Below are 18459 nucleotides of genomic sequence, written 5' to 3' on the forward strand. Positions count from 1 at the left end.
ATATACAAGGGATTTTTCATTAGGATCAGCAGAACTATTACAAATTATAAAATATAAATAAAATTATTAAATAACAGTTTAAAATTAATTTCACAAATAAATATTTAAGCAGTCAGTACAAACAGTACTATATAAATTGATGTAAATGTTTCTGGGATATTTAAAAAAAAAGATATTAAAAGCTTGTCGGTAGGATAGGAAAAGACCAAAAAAAAGCCCATTCAGACCAAAATTAAATTAGAATGTAGTTAGTTGGTTAGATGTGTAGAGAAAACTCGTTGCTAATTGTGCTTATAAATACGAATATTTACTTGGTAATTGTAGAATTAGAATTTAAGAATTTACAGTACGAGTATGTGCTTTTATATAAAGTATCTCGTAGTCGAGCACACCTTTATTGCCACCTTACTGTTTTTTATTTTTCTTGAAGTCCTTCGCTGCTGCGTACAAGTATGCAAGATTCGACCGCCGGCTAACCTGTTTACCTGTTGCTTTGACCAGACGCCACAGCCAAAGCCACGACACACACACACACACACACATAGAGACACACACAACCCGCATAGCCGTCGAAATTGTGGGCGCGGCAAAACTTTTCAACTCATTTCTTTTGTCAAGCTGCAAGTTCAAGGATATAGTATACATGTCTTTCAAAAAGTTGTTGGTGTACGTGTCAGAGTAATTTGATCGGGACTTCAGTTTTTCAGTTTCAGAACCGCAGCTTGAATTACCAAAGTATTATTTTATTATATCTCGCCTGGAATTAGCTAAAGTTGCAGTTATTGATTTGGCTTCTGTAAAGTGCACGGTCGCAATGATATTTTATACACACAAAAAAGTGTATAATATTGCTTTGATCATGTATCAGCGACTCTAGGCATGTCAACCGTCATATTGTGAACAACCTGGAGAAAGCCTTGCAAAAGTGTAGTTGACTATATCCAAAGTCGACTGTAGTTCACATTGCAATATATATGAATATTCCTTAACACATCAGTTCAAGTTGTATGTACAACAGATCTGCTGATGATTGTAAGTACCAAAAAAAAAAAAAAAAAAAACATGAATATTCCCATAGTTGGGCACAGTACCCAAATGGTTTATTATTTTTATTTAGCGTCGACTAAAAACAGATGGCAAAAAAGATATAAAATTATTTTAGACAACATTTAAAAAAAAGGAATGTTAAATGAGCAATAATATTATATATTAAGCAAATTTAATTTAAATAGTAGTTCACTTTATACAAACTCGACTGTATAGTAATTCACAAGCTTCGATATCAGATCCAGCTTATTTGACACATAAATCTTACATATTAGACATTTTATTTGAATTTTACATTTAATGGGAAACAGATATAATTAGAATTTCGACTCAGATTTGTTAATTGTGGTTTGAATTTAAGCAAAATATTTTAGTCTATTTTTTAATAAAAATTATATTTGCATTAAGCAATCGAAACTAAACATAGTTAAAAATGTAGTGCGTCAAATATCTTCGCTTCCTTTGTCCTGATATTTAAAGGGATTAACGGCGTGTTAACTTTGTATTAGTGAGAAGTAGGCACCTCAAAATTATTCATTGTATATTCTCAAACAGCATCAACAATTTAAATTATTAAACTTCAAAACTTGTCAATTTGACCTACAAATATATGAGTAGTTCTTACAAATCAGGTTTGAGTTAAACGCGGTCACTGCCCATTTATTTTTATATGTTTTTTTTTTTTGTAAAGTCTCAAATGCTAATTGTTTTCAGTCTGCTCAATATAATTACCGTCAACTTCCAGACTGTCAGTCAGTCTAGCGGCTTGACAGATTGGTGTATTCCGGGTTTTACCCGCCCATACAACTTGAAAACCAGGTAGTAGTGGGTTCTAAGAATTTCCATAGTAAGTATTTTTGCACTTGTTTTTCGGGTTTCTTTTCTTTATTGTGCATCTCTAATGACTTTGTGCGGCTTATCGCGAAATGTTTATAGCTTTTGACTGGCGTTAATTATGTAGCTCGTTTCGTAATTAGTTATTGGATAAAACTCTCGATGTTCAAAATTCTCTCATTAATTTTAACATTAACTAATTTGGAAAGAGTCCCTTATTTTTATGTACCCAATAGAAGTAAAGCAAAAACAAAAACCCAATAGTGTGCGATAACTGTAAAAAATATGCAACCAATCATTGAAATACAAAACACAGAAATAATTTGATGTTGATGATGCCAATGGCAGTTAAGCAATCCTATATCTGTTAAAAAAGCTTCGCCTAGAACACAACAATAAACCCCAAATGTTTTGTTTAGCGCCAAGCACATACATAACACATAACCGCTTAAAACTGTTCATTAGGGTGTATCTATTTTTTCGAAAAAAAATTTTTTATAAATGGTTACCCAAGCTCGAATTCTACGGTCAATTCCAACATGTTTCACCAAAAACTATAGTTCTAAAATCCATTGTTGGTCCCCGCTTTTTAAGTAGAAAAATGTTGTGTTTTTAGTCCATGCATGGAGGATAAGCATATTTTCAGCACAATCGGTCTTTGATTTTGAAAGTCCTGGTTCTAACAAGAGTTTTGATACCAATATTGCCAGGATCGGACTAAAAATACTAAAGATATGCTAAAAATTTACGCTAAGAATTTCAAAAATAATACATTTTTTAACTCAAGAAGCAGGGATTAGAAAATGATTTTAGAACTAAGAAAACACCTTTGAATTGACCGTAGATTACAAATTTGGCTAACTATTTTTAAATTTGTTTGGCCCTTTCAAATCGATCTACCCTAATGTTAATACATACTTTCATTCGTTCTCGTAATATGCACATGTTCATGCATGGGACGTCACAGGATGGATTGCATGTTATGTGCTGTTGCTACTGCTATTGAGCTGAGCAACACCCTGACAACCGGCCGTATTTATATCGGCTCACGTGTCATTTGAACGTTGTATACCATTCCAATGTTGTTTGCGCAAGGACCACTTGCAATCACCTTCTCCAGGGGCGTATCCAGCTTTGCTCGAAGGGGGGAAGTCAATTGTCGATGTACCTTAAACTAACAAAGGTTGCTTTCAAATGTGAAAATTATTGATTTAAATTAATTTAATTTTGAAAGTGAATAAATAGACAAGAAATAAATTTTTAATGATTTGTTATTCAAATAGTTTTGATGACATAACACCAATTTTTGACAGGGCTTCAGTCCCTCCAACACATTCGGGGCCTCCTCTCCTTCGCTGTCCGCCTTCATCCATATCAAGCCGTAGTCGTCTGCGTCAGTTCGAATCCTTGCATCTTTTATTGAATAGTGTTTTTTCCATGGGTGGATTTCAAGTCCTATGCCATAACCTAATTTAACGTATTAGGAAACAAGTTTGAAAGGAAGTTTTCAAATGTGAAGCTATAAATGTAGGTGGGATGTGGCAAAAGCTCCGACCTGCACCCTCTACCTAAGCCCCTGTACCTTGTCACGTGTAGACTGGGTCGATTTATTATTGCTAAGAGTTTTGTGTGCTTTTGACTTGCTCTGTAATCGTTTTTGGGGTCGAGCTTATTAACTGACATCTGTGCATCTGGTTTCTTCTTGGATGACTGACTGATGTTTCGGCTTTTATGATGGCTAAGCAAAGATGTGTTGTAATTTTTAGATAAATATATCAGCATCAATCAATTCCTTCATATGTATATATTGGACTTTCTGTTGGGCGTGATGACAAAAGTATTTAAATGACGTGCACTTTTAGTTGTGGTGCTCCTGATTAAAAATGTCGTGCACGCTTCGAAGTTATGTACATACTTTTAAATTTTAATACTTTTATTAATTTTTAGTCTTGTAATTTTATTCTTGTTTATGCTCTAAGTAATTTATTGCTGGTTCATCAAAATAATTTCATTTGTAACTTGTCTGATAAATCACAATAAAAAGTTGAATGGAATTGTGTACATACAAACACTTGTCTTACCAAAAACCCAAATGGCCAACATGCTCGAAAGTATCCTTTTCAATGCGTGCCATATTTTTTGACGAAAAAAAAAATAAGAGGGTATGAAAATGTCATTGAATGGGAAGCAGTTAGTTGATGTAGAGACTCGATGGCGACAAAGTATAAGAAGTGAGTACATACATACATACAAATGTGAACATATATGTATTTCCTGGCACACATGTGCGCAGAGCAAGGGGATGTCAAAAAAATAAATAAAGCAACGCACATGTGTCCGCCTCACGACCTTCGGCCGGCGTCAGCTTGACTATTGCGATTTTTCATGGAAATTGCACAGTCGGCGACTGATTGCACATATGGTGCCCAGAACCCGGGAGAGAAAGTATACGTTCTTTCAGAATACATTCAAAATGTGTGAATTTTGCGCCAGGCATGTTTAAAGTAAGCGACTCAGCATTTTACAAGTTTTTCCTGCGTGAGAATATTTTTGGGAAATATCAGTTTCATTTCATGCTGAGGAAAATGTTTCGAGCACATGGAATACGTTTTGAACTTGGCCTTGCGGTAAGTTAAAGTTAGGTTTTGTAACGGTATGCAGAGGCATAATCAATAGCCAAGGAATTTAAATTAAACATGAAGCCAAACTACCAATAACTCACAGCCAAAAAATAAAGCATGCCTCAATCAAATAATTAAATATATCAGACGCTCATTTTGAAACTTTAATGCGTATGCACAAATTAGGTTTAAGCAGAAGCTTCCAACGTGACAGCCTCAAGCGAAATCGAAATTCAAGAGCGACGGTGGCAATCAAATGCATGCAAACGACTCGGTAATGCACAATTAGATATCAAAATGTACGCTATTAGTGCCGAAATATTACGAATAAAACTTAGTGTCGAGACAGTTGATAGGTATAGCACAGCTTTAAATTTGTACAAGCTTATCACGCAATGTGGTAAAGAAGAAATTCCTTTTCATAAGTCCCAAACTCACAGTTATTTCCCACGCTTCATAGTATGGAAAACACCCGCAAGCTTCATAAAAAAGAAAAAAAAAAAAAACTGAAGCTAAAGGTATGTACTTTTCATGAACGATCTGCCGACAATCCTTCTTCTTTCATTCTTTGATGGCTACTGTGCGCCTTCAAGTCACCATTAATTTGCACAGAAGCAAATTGTTAATACGAAAAACGAGATCGCTTTGGGCTAAAGCTGCCACTAATCAGATTCAGGAACAAATTGTGGCATTTAAAGGGTTCTGTAGTAGCTGATCATGTTTTTATATGTGCTTGTGGTCTCAGTGCTTATGCACTATATTTTCTATTTGTACTCTTTAATTGAATCTACCAACTTATCTACTGTGCTCATATATTAACTAATTTAAATGTAATATTGATTAAAATCTTAATTATTCATTTCATTTTCAGTTTAATTTTTATTTTAATTTTCTTTTTAAACTTGATTTACCTCTTAACGCTTTTAATTCAGTAAAAAAAATTATTTGACTATTACATGAAATTTATTCAAAATATGAAATTTATACACAATTTAGAACAGGACATAAAGAATATTTCTGCACCAATAACTCAAAAGTTGTGACAGTCTTGAAGTAAATGACCGATATACCATTTGTTCATACTTTTGCAACTATGTTGCCGCAATATGCTTTTCTTAAGGAATTGTTTCCTTAATGATTTTCAAACAGTCGACCAGTTATAGACGTGTGTCCTAAGGGATCTCAAGAGCAGAATTGTTTGTGACATGCACCCAAAAAATACCTGCTGTCAAGATACATATTCGTAGTACCTGTCATGGAGTTGCCTGCTGTTTTACTTCCTTCTTGTTTTTGACCATTGTCTGTTGTCCTTGCCATAAACGAGCATTTGTACATTTGCCTTTTGTTATAAATGTATGTACAAAGTTCCCTTAAAATTTCGCAAAGGTATTTACAAAAGGCTAGACATGGGACTTTTTCTTTAATTTAGCTGGCGCCAGACGCGCAGCAGGTTGCCTCAGTAACTGACAGAAAATTATGAAATGGCTGTGTCAAAAGTGTAATGAAAACAATTGCACATAATACAATTACAACGTTTATATTTACGGCACAAGGATGTATGGAAATACATATTTTGACACCACATTTTGGCGCCAAATGAGTATGTGTAACAGACGGCTGACTATTAAATTGGTTAACCATCAAAAATTTTAGCAGCCTATGCCAGATGCCTGTGCCCTGTGCCTGGCAAAAAGCCGCGCGTTGACATTGACACATGCCACAAAACATACATACATGTATATGTATGTATGTATGACAGCCCATTGGCCACTATAAAGCCACTTGTTACCGTAGCTATAACTGGTTTGAATTCTTCATTTGCGTGCCAGTCGATCTGATATCCAAACATCTGTACTTAAGCGTTTTTCTTTGCTTTTGCCGTATGCTTTTGGCTGTCTTAAAAGTGCAAGATGTGACCAGCTGTCCCACCGTGTCCCCTATATACGTGTATGTGTTTAGAGTGTGTAGATCGTGTCAATCGAAAGGTGCCCAGCAACTGCCACTGTTGATCTGCCGACGAGCATTAAACTAATAATTGCCGCATGCGGTTGGACTTGTCAGGTGCTTTCCACAGGTCGTCCAATCAAGTGTTGCACCAGCTTCGCGACGGGCAAAGCGACCTTGTCGTTATCTCACATTTCACAGGTGTACTCTAAAGGGCAGTACCCATCGAGACAATTTTTATTTTCCATGTGCATATTTCATTGATTGTTGTCACATTACTTATTGCTAGCAGCGCGAAAAAACTTAATAATTAGAGCGACTATTACCGAATTATTATTCCCGAAGATAATAAATTTTGAATTCGTATTTAATATGGGCACAATAGTTAAAAATCCTACCTAAATTAACAAAAAATTGTCAAAACTGAACGGGTGGCTTTTGGATCACGATTGCACATATTATGATTATAAATTCTAATTTTATTAAGTCTGTTAATGGCAATTCTTCATTAGATTTTTATCATCAATTCAAAATTGTCTTGCTAAAGTTTCAATTTAACACGGCTCAGAGAGTTGCCCTAATGGCTGTAAAATGTAATAGAGGATATTTTTTCAACTTGACGAAAATAGAGTTATTTCCGAATGCTGCATTCGGTCTGTTAAAATAAAAAAAATTGGCGCCAGACGTGCAAAAATATGCAGGCAATTAGAAAAGTTTTTCACTTTGTTTTCATTATATACATTCATTATGTCTATATGTATATAAACTTGCACACACATGTACATTGTACAATGTACATACGAACGAACGTTTGTATATTAAGAACGTGAAAGCAGCAATATACGAGGATCCGAGAGCAACAGATTGTCAGAATGTCACTAAATGGACTTTGTACGCAGACAATATACTTGGCAATGTGTTTCTGGCGAATAGCTGGGCGGCTTAGTAGCCGCTGAGTGCATTTGCATCTGTCGTTCAACTTTTGGCGTCTGTTGAAAATGAAACCAATGACCAACAGCTTCTATTGTATTTGGCACAAAAGTTCAAACGCATAACATAGTGAGGCATTACTGGCAGAGGCTACCGAATAGCCATGGCGCCTGTAAAAGATCTGCAATATATTGCAATTATATACGTGACATACAGTACAACACAATACGCTGGTACTCAAGAATGACCAATATCAAAAACAGATCGGAAATCAATTGTAATACAACAAGCATTTTATAGTGCATCGAACATTTAATTCCCTTGCATATAATTTCTATGGTACCGAACCGTTTGTCCCGGTATGGTTTTGCTACACTTTTTCAAAATAAATATTATATATTCTGTACGAGTATGTGTCATTTTGCTTTACATTAAATAATAACTTAAAAAATGTTGACTCGTAAAGCTGTTAGGTCAAAGGTTAGACCAACTTCAAACATTCATATCTTTCTCGAAACTAAACCGATTTTCAAGCGTAATTTCATTTTGATCATGGTTTGGCCTCTTTATGAAAAGTAAGATTTTTTGCTCTTAAATAAGTAAGACTTTTTTTAAAGTATCCTCGCGTTACACATTTCTAATAATAATTAATAATAATCAAACTAAAAATCGCTGATAGATGAATATATTTAATAATTAATTCTCAAAAAATGAAATAGGTATCTTATAAATATAACTTATACATCGTTCTTATAAGGTGTACAATAAATGATTCTACATAAATAAACCATTATGTCAAACATTTGTTAAATATTCGATACATATAAAACGTATATTGTTCAAAACATCCGGCGTGCGTCTAAAAATCCGTATATTTCCAGCTCATTAATCTAATAAGCCTACAACGACTTCAAATCTGAATACCCTTCCAAATAGTTTTGTGGACTTGTAAAAAAATGTCCAATGTTGGTTATTTTTGACAACTTTATATAAAAATTATACATTATTAACGTTTAAAAGTAAACACAAGAATCATTTTAAGATCCAAATCTGAAACGAGAATTACACGAACCAAACTCACTTTTTTTGAAAAATTTGGGGCCACATATTTTTTTAGAATTTTTTTTAAACCTGTGTTTTTTTCTTATATTTTAAGAGGTGCGACCACATTTGCCATCATTACTTGTGAATGCCAAAACCGATTTTCAAAAGCTTTAGTTTTTCTAAAAGCTTATGAATATATCTATAATTCATTTATACACAGTCTAAGATTTAAACCAGTAAAGTAAAGCTTTTGAAAATCGGGTATTGCATACACATGTAATGATGACAAATGTGGGCGCACCTCTAAAAAAAAAAAGGAAAAAGTAATTTTTATGAAATTAAAAATTAGATATTTGTATGATGGCAACTAATGACTAAGAGCATAGAAAATTCGGTTTGCTAAAAATACTTTTTTTAAATTAAGATTTGCTTAAAGCAGCGATGGGATCATTTGGTCATGGAGTGGTCTAAGTAAATTTGAACTCATCAAAAAGAGAACCACATGGCAGTTTATTTCAATTTGCATGCGTTTCCGGCAAAACGACTGTGCGTAGGCCATACGTTTTCACTTTCACCCACAGTTAGCAGCTGTTGCAGAGATTTTTTTAGATTTGGAACACACTTCACATATACATTCCTACATCCCAAGAGCTCCACCATGCTGTGAGCATTACATTAGGAACTTGACTGCCAGGGACAATTCTGTTTTATGTGGGCGTTGAAGATATAATGGATTGGGTTAGATGCCAGTCTGCTAATACGGAATACAACATAAACATTTTATCACTTAGAAACTTTATACCAACCGAAGAAACTAGTAGTATACTTGATTGTATCCTTGATTGAACCTTAGGTGTTGATAATTCCGTTGATAAAATAAAATTTAAGTATATTCAAATGCAAATTTACTCTGCAAGCATTCTGTATTTCAGATTTTACGGATTATATTCGTATGGGTTTTAAATTGCTGGTCGTTTTTTAAATGAGTTATCCCATAATTTTATAAAACTGCCTACATATACTCAAAAAGAAAACAAAAAGTAAATACTTAAATGCCTTTATAAACAATTAAAATCATATTGTAATTGTTTCTTTATATTTTTTAATGTGGTGTTAAAACGTATAGCCAAGCGTTGCGCCTTGGAGGCGACCGGATTGCAGCACGATAATTCGCTGCATCCCATACGCGTTAATTTCTTCCGCGACAAATTATGACAAAATGTGAGCAATAATTCGAATGAGATATTCATACGCACATCTATAAGTAGACGTACAACTCAAGCGGGCAGCTGTCTCACCCCCCACATTTGTTTATGTGCCTTTTAACCCAGGGTTGCGCCTTATTGACCGTTAACATAGTGGGGGCAAATATAAATTTAAAAAAATTTACGCAATACAATTAGCTCTCTTCCTCAATGTGTTTCGTCTTGCAGAATCTGATTTCTGTAAAAAAAAAAAAGAATAAAAATAAATAATAAAATGTATGACTTCACCACTCTATACGAATACATTCAAATATTAAAATAAAAACCCAAATAAGACATAACCCAGCACTAATAAATGATTTTTATAGCGTGCTCTCGATTTTAAGTTGCCCTACACCAACAGAAATCTATCTGAATACCTCAAAATAAACATCGAAACATTGATTGACCTATATACAAATTTAAATTCAATAAAAATAATTTAATTTACATTTGACGCGTAAAAAAACTGAAAATAGACGTGTGAAAAATGGCTAGACATTTGTTCTGCTTATCGCAATTTTTAAATTTAACTTTATATAAAATTTCGGGCGCTTTCAAAAGTGCAGGCACGATTTTATAAACTTTTTGTGATCGATATGTATCGTTTTTTCACCACCAAAAATATTTGCCGTGTTGCTTATTGATAAAATTGTCGAGCGACCACCACGATTTATCGGTCATCAATTGAACATTTATCGGGTAGTTTACTCTGAGTTCGATAGTTTTCTTACAGTTTTCTGACCATTGTTTGCTTTTAAATTATTAAAAAGATATATTACATGTAATTGATATTGATATTAAAATTTATGTGCAAGATGTCGACCGCACAAAGATCATTTGTACAAAAAGTGTCCAAGTATGTAAAGAGTGTCAAAAAAAAACATAAAACGCATCCGCCGCGCCCTTTTCTTTACCGAATAGTCGGCAGAATCTCACAACATAGTGTTCTAATATAACTATATCCATTTTTAAAAATGTTGCAACTCAATTGTATATTCATTAATCATTATACACTTTTTCCACAGGCAACCGGCGGCAGATGTACGGAAGAACATGGCTGCCCATATGCATACGAAGGCCCTCAACGCAGGTTCAATGTTGTCTTCAACGGTATGTCTGTTTGTTTGTGGCTTTATAAAGATTTCTATTCAGTTTATATATATTTTATTTGTACGCAGCTCTCTCTCACCGAACCCCTTGACTATGAAGAATTTCTAAATCAACATATTAACATTATAAATCGGGATCCCTTAAAGCACATATTGGACTTTCCCCAAGGAGATATTACAATAAAAATAATACCTCGAAAAATTCGTACCATAGAACACATTTTACCCAAAGAAAATATGTAAGTAATTGCTAAATATTTTAAATGATTACATTGATTTTAATGATATCCTCTTTATAGCGCTGATTTGCCAAAGCATGTACAGGAGTGCATTTGTTGTTACACGCGTCCTTGGAAAGTTGTTGAGTATGCACACCGCCATTACTCCAGTTCGTGTTGTGCACGCGAGCGGATTGATCGGGGAACCATTAGTCCTTCGGCTTACCAACAGGAGTTCGAGATCGATAAGGACTTTTCCTCATTTGACGATACATTCACAGATAAGAGCGAAAGTTGTACACCAAGCTCGAGACAATCTATTGCCAGCCTAGCTTCAGTTAGCTCTTGCACAGATACATTAACTCCTCGTGGCTCTTGGGCTAGTTTTGATTTACGGCGATCTGTTAATGACCCGCTTATTCCAAATCTATTGGATAATGTTCAACCCGAACAAATTGATCAGTTGAATGAGACACGACGCCAAGAAAATCGACAAGAGGCCGTTTTTTCTTTATATCCAGAAACGGAAAGTGATGAAATTATTGAGAGAAGGCTACCCGCTGAGCTTCCCATTGAGCATATGGGTCATCGCATACACGTTAATTGTCTGCAGTTAAAACTGGAGCTCGAAGTAGAACCTATATTTGCATCAATGGCTATATATGATGCCAAAGAGCGTCAAAAGGTATCCGAGAATTTTTACTTTGATATGAATTCAGACAATCTTAAGTTAATGCTATCAAATCATGTTCGTTGTGCCGATATTAGCACGCAAAGTCGTTCCGCTATATTTGAAATTTCATATCCAAGTAATGATTTGTTTCTCGTTATACGCCTTGAGAAAGTTCTACAGGGTGACATCAATAACTCTGTTGAGCCATATCTCAAAGAAGACAAGGATAAATATAGGGAGAAAGTCAAGTCAAATGCAATGGATTATTGTGAACGTTTGGGTAAATATCGCATGCCGTTTGCATGGACTGCCATATATTTAACAAATGTCTTCAATGGCGACAACTTTGAAAACAAGGACTCTTGTCCTGGAGAAAGAGATTCATCTGGGAGCGGTGGGAGTGCAACTCTAGCATCTGCTGCAAGCTCAAACAGCTTAGATCGCAAGTCGTCGACTAGCAGCTTCGACCAGCTACGGCGGAAAGCGAACGATATGAGTGGCACATTGACGCGGCGTGGCTCTCTGGAACGCAAGGAGAAACGTCGTTCTTGGTCACCAGATGATTTCGCCAACGTTATCGAAAGCTTTCGTCCTATTACGATAACAGTACCGAGTTTTTTTAAACAAGAGGCTGATAAAATGAAAGATGAGGACTTGTACAAAATATTGCCTGAACTGAAAAGGCCTAATACAGTTATCAAAAAATATAAATGTATTCCAGGATCTATTAAATTGGAAATATCGCCATGTGTTGACGATGTTATGAACGCGTTAACACCGGAGCTGGCCAAGATCGAGCCACAGAGTGGCGACAAAACACGTCCAGTTAAAGAAATTTTAGAGTTTTCACCGTTAGCGATATATAATCCCCATTACAGCTATCGTAATTTACTTTTTGTATCTCCCAAAGAGTTAAATTTTTCGTCACGCGCTGGATCTGCACGAAACATTGCGATTCGTGTGCAATTGATGGCAGGTAAGATAGAAAACATTAAACTGTTTCTTCTCTCAGTTGCTAAACAATTTATTTTTGACAGGAGAGACTCCAAACGATGCCGTCAATGCCATTTTCGGTAAATCATCATGTCCGGAATATGCAACGGAAGCATACACATCCGTCAACTACCATAACAAGTGTCCAACGTTTTATGACGAGATTAAGATAGCTTTGCCCGCATCTATCAAGCAGCATCATCATTTATTATTTACTATCTACCACGTATCATGCCAAAAAAAACCGCATGAACTGCAACTTCCGGTAGAGACTCCGATCGGTTACACCTGGCTACCACTTCTCGAGGATGGGAAGCTAAAAGTTGGCGATTTCAATCTACCTGTAATGGTGGAAGCGCCTCCGGAGAACTACTCCTTTATACCACCAAATGTCCATCTTCCCGGAATTAAGTGGCTGGACAATCATCGTGCCGTTTTTTCCATTAGTGTGGGTGCAGTTACTTCCATTCACACTTTAGATGCACACCTCGATCGCTTCTTTTTAAACTGCGAATATCTGGACACCCGCAATATACCCTCTCATATTGGTGAGAGTAATATGGAAGCTGAGCTCAAAAGATGTCTGCTGGACATAAATCAGTCAAATCGTGAATCGCTGGTTAGGCATTTGCCTCTTGTGCTAGACAAACTCATTGAGTTGCTGGTAACTAGCCATAAAGTAGGAGGTCACACCATGTCCCTGGGTTCCACCGTGTTTGAGGTGCTTTGTTTAGTGTCGGCACATTTGTCGTTACTCAGCGATGTTGATCAATATGGACGTCAAAGTTTATTTTCCACTTATGTGCAGTTCCAGTGTAAAATACCACACCCAATGGCTGCTAAACGTGGTATAAATAACGAATTTCAATCAAATGAAACGTCTGCTTTATATGATAATATTTCGAGTATTGGCCGCACTGGTAGGTTGTCAGAATGATACTCATACATAATACTCATTTTGTCCTCCTACTTTCAGATTTTGATAATAATCCATCCTTAAGTGCCAGACTTGAAACACAGGCTTCTCACGTATGCTTGCTGCATGAAGAGCTTGCCTTGCAATATACACTGGCCAATGGAAAAGTATCCGATCTAGCCATGAGTAATTCATGGTTTCTTTTCGAACTTATTATAAAATCCATGACAGAGCACCTAGACTATTCAGATACATTACATGGGCAACGGAAGCACAGATTTTCACATCAATTTGTCGACGACATATCTGCACTTGTTACAGGAGTCACCAATAAAGTTGCTGAATATCATAGCTCAGATCCAAGACAAGCTCAGTCTTTAAACGCCAGCTTAAGCTTTTTCATATTTGACCTGCTGAGTATTATGGACCGAGGATTTGTCTTTGGCTTAATTAAAGTCTATTCCAAACTTATAATGTCGAGGAACTCAACCGCACCCGATCTCATGAACTACAAAATAGACTTTCTTCGTATTGTTTGCAGTCACGAACACTTTGTTGCTTTAAATTTACCTTTTGGTACTCCTTACACCACAATCTCAGCGCCTTGCAGTCCTACTCCCAGCACCACATCGAACAATAGTCAGACTTCATATGTAAGTATTATATCAAAGTTTGGAAAATTAATTAATCATAACAGGTGGATTTGTTTTCAACAAATACCAAGTCCCTATGTAATTTTTCTGAAAATTATTCTCCACTAATTTTAAATTTAATTGATACCAGTAGTTCTCAAAATTTTAGTTGATTATTTAATTTCTAAAAATCTCCACAAAATATTTATGTAACAGTTTTCGCCACCACTAAAAATATTTAACGGAGAATTAATATTTAGGTAACAATTTTTGCCAAGACTAAAAATATTTAATTGAGAATTAATATTCAAAAACGAATACTACTAAAATGATGCGTTCATTGTTATTCGTCTTTAGTGGAAGTAAAATTTTAAACAAATTTTAAATGGATTCAATTTTTTTTAAATAGTTATCAAATAATAACGTAGGGCTGATAAAATAACAGTTTGTTTAGTTAAAAGAGGTTCTAATTAAACAATTTAATCAGTGTTTCTAGTTTTACATTAGATCATTTTATCTCAAATATATAACAATATACATTTTGTATTTACAGGGATCTGTTGAACGCGCTCTGCACGCAGACCTCAGTACAGAATTTCGTCAACAGCACTTCCTAGTCGGCCTGGTTTTAGGTGATTTGGCTACTGTAATGGAGGTACCAAATCCCCAATTGCATGGAAAAGCCATAAGCTGCATACGCAATCTATTGACTTCCCATGACTCACGATACGATTCAGAAGCACGATCTCGAGTGGCTTCACTATACATACCACTGCTCTCGATAGTTATGGATAGTTTCTCGCAACTGCATCAATATATATCAGATGCTCCAGATCATGATCGCTTGCATCAGATGGGTCAACTGGAAGATTATCAGGGTCCACACCAGACCATTGCCACGTCCACAATTAGCCCAGAAGTGGCATATGCCATCTCTGGCAGTCGTGTTTACTCATACATGACGGAGCAGTCAAAGAACAAGATACCGCTGAACGCAGAAAACACTCGTCATTTATTGGCTTGTTTCCTTTGGGTGCTAAAAAATTTGGAGCGTACTATACTTTACCGTTGGCTGCTCGGCTTAACTCCCCATCGTGTACACCAAATGTTGCAAGTGCTGAATACATGTTTAAAAGCCTTTGAATATTCTGGTCAAAAACGATTGCCCACTCTAAAGCGAACTAACACACACAGTTTTCGAAAAACAGCACCTACTGATGTCAAGGACAAATTGGAGGAATGTATTAGAGGAACAAATTCAGCACGGTATGATCTGATTAACCGTCGCAAGGATCGTAATTCGACGGAGAAACTTCGGTGGCGCAAGGATCAAATGCCATACCGTTCACAATATAGTGATGGGATGAGCAGATGTGAACCAGAGCTTGAGCTAAGTCATTTTATCGAGGGCTCACTAGCTACGGAAACTGGACTTATTATACTTGATTCATTGGAGATAATTGTACATGTAGCCACCAATCTACATCATAATCTTTTGGGAACAGTTTTAAAAGTCTTATTGCATAGTTTATCGCGCAATCAGTCGACACTCGCTCTACAAAATTTGTTTGCATCTCAACGTGCGCTGATTTTTAAATTTCCAAATCTGTTGTTTGATGAAGAAACAGACATATGTGCAGATTTGTGTCTTCTGCTATTAAAACACTGCGCATCACAATTGCCAGGTATCCGCTCCCAGGCTGCAGCATCATTGTACTTATTAATGAGACAAAACTTTGAAATTGGAAATGTATGTATAAATTTGTAACTATCATATGCATCTATATAGTATAAACTTTTTTAATTGTTCTATTTTTTGCAGAATTTCGCACGTGTTAAAATGCAAGTAACTATGTCTCTAAGCTCTCTGGTTGGCACTAGCGCTTCATTCAGCGAGCAATCACTTCGACGTGCATTGAAGACAATTTTGGTTTACGCCGAGTCTGATACGGATTTACAGGAAACGTCCTTTCCAGAGCAAGTGCAAGATTTACTGTTTAATTTGCACATGATACTGTCAGACACTGTTAAGATGAAAGAATACCAAGAGGACCCAGAAATGCTGCTAGACTTGATGAATCGAATAGCAAAAGGATACCAAAATAATCCAGACTTGCGGTTAACATGGCTTGAAAACATGGCTAAAAAGCATCGTGAGCGTGCTAACCATACTGAGGCAGCCATGTGTTACGTACACGCTGCAGCCTTGGTTTCCGAGTACCTGAGCATGCTCGAATCCCAAACACATTTGCCAGTCGGTGCTGTGAGTTTTCAGCGTATTTCACCAAACACTTTTATGGAGTCGGCGGTGTCGGATGATGTTCTGAGTCCCGGCGAAGATGGTATATGCCTGGGCAATCATTTTACTGAGACGGGATTAAAAGCGTTACTTGAAGAGGCATCAAATTCGTTCCAAGTTGCTGGCATGTACGAAGCTATGAACGAGGTGTATAAAATATTAATTCCAATCTGCGAAGCGAACCGCGAGTTTCTCAAGCTCGGTAAAGTTCACGGAAAGCTGCAAGAAGCATTCAATCGAATTGCACAACTTCAGGTAATCATGCTATAATCTTTACAATTGATTTGTAAAATTATTATAGAAAACTGCTGAAAAAACGGTTTTATTTGCTTCCTATTCTGTATAGGGTAAACGAGTATTTGGAACGTACTTTCGGGTTGGTTTTTACGGCGCTAAATTCGGAGATCTGGATCAACAAGAATTCATTTACAAAGAGCCTACATTGACAAAATTACCAGAAATATTTAGCAGACTTCAGGTACTATCATGACATTAATTAAAATAATTTCATTTATAAAACAGTATTCCCAAACAGAACTTTTATGCGGATAGGTTTGGTCCAGACTCTGTGCATATAATTAAGGATTCAAATAATTTCGACACAAATACATTAGATCCGGAAAAAGCTTATATACAAATCACTTATGTCGAACCCTTTTTCGAAACTTATGAAATGCGTCATCGTGAAACTTACTTCGAAAGAAATTTTAACATCAGTAAGTGAATTGCCATTAGTATATAATAACATAATTCTGTCATCTCATCATATACGTAATTTAACACACTACTGATTTACATTTTAACATTATTGTTCTATTGAAATAATATATAAAAAGGTGAAATTTAGATTTGACAAGTTATATTATTAACATTTATATTAATTTAAAATACATTCAATTTCATTTTAAATTATTTTTCTTCTTTAGAACGGTTCATATTTTCAACACCTTTCACTAAAAACGGAAAAGCTCATGGGGAATTACATGAGCAATGCAAGCGAAAAACGATTCTAACGACAGCAAACCATTTTCCATACGTAAAAACTCGTATCCAAGTTATCAGCAGAACTCAATTTCAGTTGGAGCCGATTGAAGTGGCCATTGGTTTGTTATATATATATATCTGTATTTTATCTATTTAAAATTATATTTATCCTGCTTTCATACTTATCATTTGGGCTCACTGTGTAGTTGTGAGAAATATTAAATACATTTCTGATTAATCGTATAATCACTGCACTTATTTTTTGAACCTATAGAGGACATTCAAAAGAAGACAGTGGAATTAGCTGCGGCTACGAATCAGGAGCCAGCCGACCCAAAAATCCTGCAAATGGTATTGCAGGGTTGCATTGGTACTACCGTCAACCAGGGCCCTATGGAAATGGCTAGTGTATTTCTCTCAAACTTATCTGATGGCAGCACGGTTCCTACAAAGCATCAAAATAAATTACGATTGTGTTTCCGAGAGTTTTCTAAGCGATGTGCGGATGCTTTAAAAAAGAATCGCAATCTGATATTGTCAGATCAAAAAGACTATCAACGCGAGCTTGAACGTAATTATGAACGCTTCGTGGAAAGACTGTCTCCGCTCATCACACTAAAACCAGCACAAACTCAAGGGGTTGTAAAGTAAGTTTTACTTAAAATTACCAAAGACGAGCAAAATTTAACTTATACTACATTATTATTATTTCTATATTATTTATTTTCAGAGCCAACGCCTATCAAAATAAAAGCACTCCACTAAAATGGTAATTTTAACAATTAAACTTAAAGTATACCTATGACTATGGACTCTTTTCTTTGTCTAATAATATTTTGTATTTTACACATTTACATGCCTAGCGTGTCGGATTATTTTAAGTAAGTTTTTATTATTAATAACAAATGCAAATTATAAATTACTTAAGATTAATAACTACACATATTGAAATTATTAATTTTTTCTGA

The 18459-nt window shown here is 35.6% G+C and overlaps 1 protein-coding gene across 1 annotated transcript; it reads left to right on the forward strand.

The window, feature by feature from the left end:
• The first annotated feature begins 10364 nt into the window (after positions 1-10364).
• On the forward strand, positions 10365-18436 carry LOC117781149 (dedicator of cytokinesis protein 7). Its single transcript, XM_034617887.1, has 14 exons — positions 10365-10523; positions 10693-10777; positions 10846-11015; positions 11076-12643; positions 12705-13580; positions 13637-14229; positions 14762-15958; positions 16031-16762; positions 16854-16985; positions 17043-17223; positions 17434-17610; positions 17766-18138; positions 18222-18260; positions 18355-18436. The coding sequence occupies exons 1-14, from the start codon at positions 10474-10476 to the stop codon at positions 18374-18376; spliced, it is 6195 nt and encodes a 2064-aa protein (XP_034473778.1). The 5' UTR covers positions 10365-10473; the 3' UTR covers positions 18377-18436.
• Positions 18437-18459: the final 23 nt, after the last annotated feature.

Source organism: Drosophila innubila, assembly GCF_004354385.1.
Source record: "Drosophila innubila isolate TH190305 chromosome 2L unlocalized genomic scaffold, UK_Dinn_1.0 4_B_2L, whole genome shotgun sequence".
Taxonomy (NCBI): Eukaryota; Metazoa; Arthropoda; class Insecta; order Diptera; family Drosophilidae; genus Drosophila; species Drosophila innubila.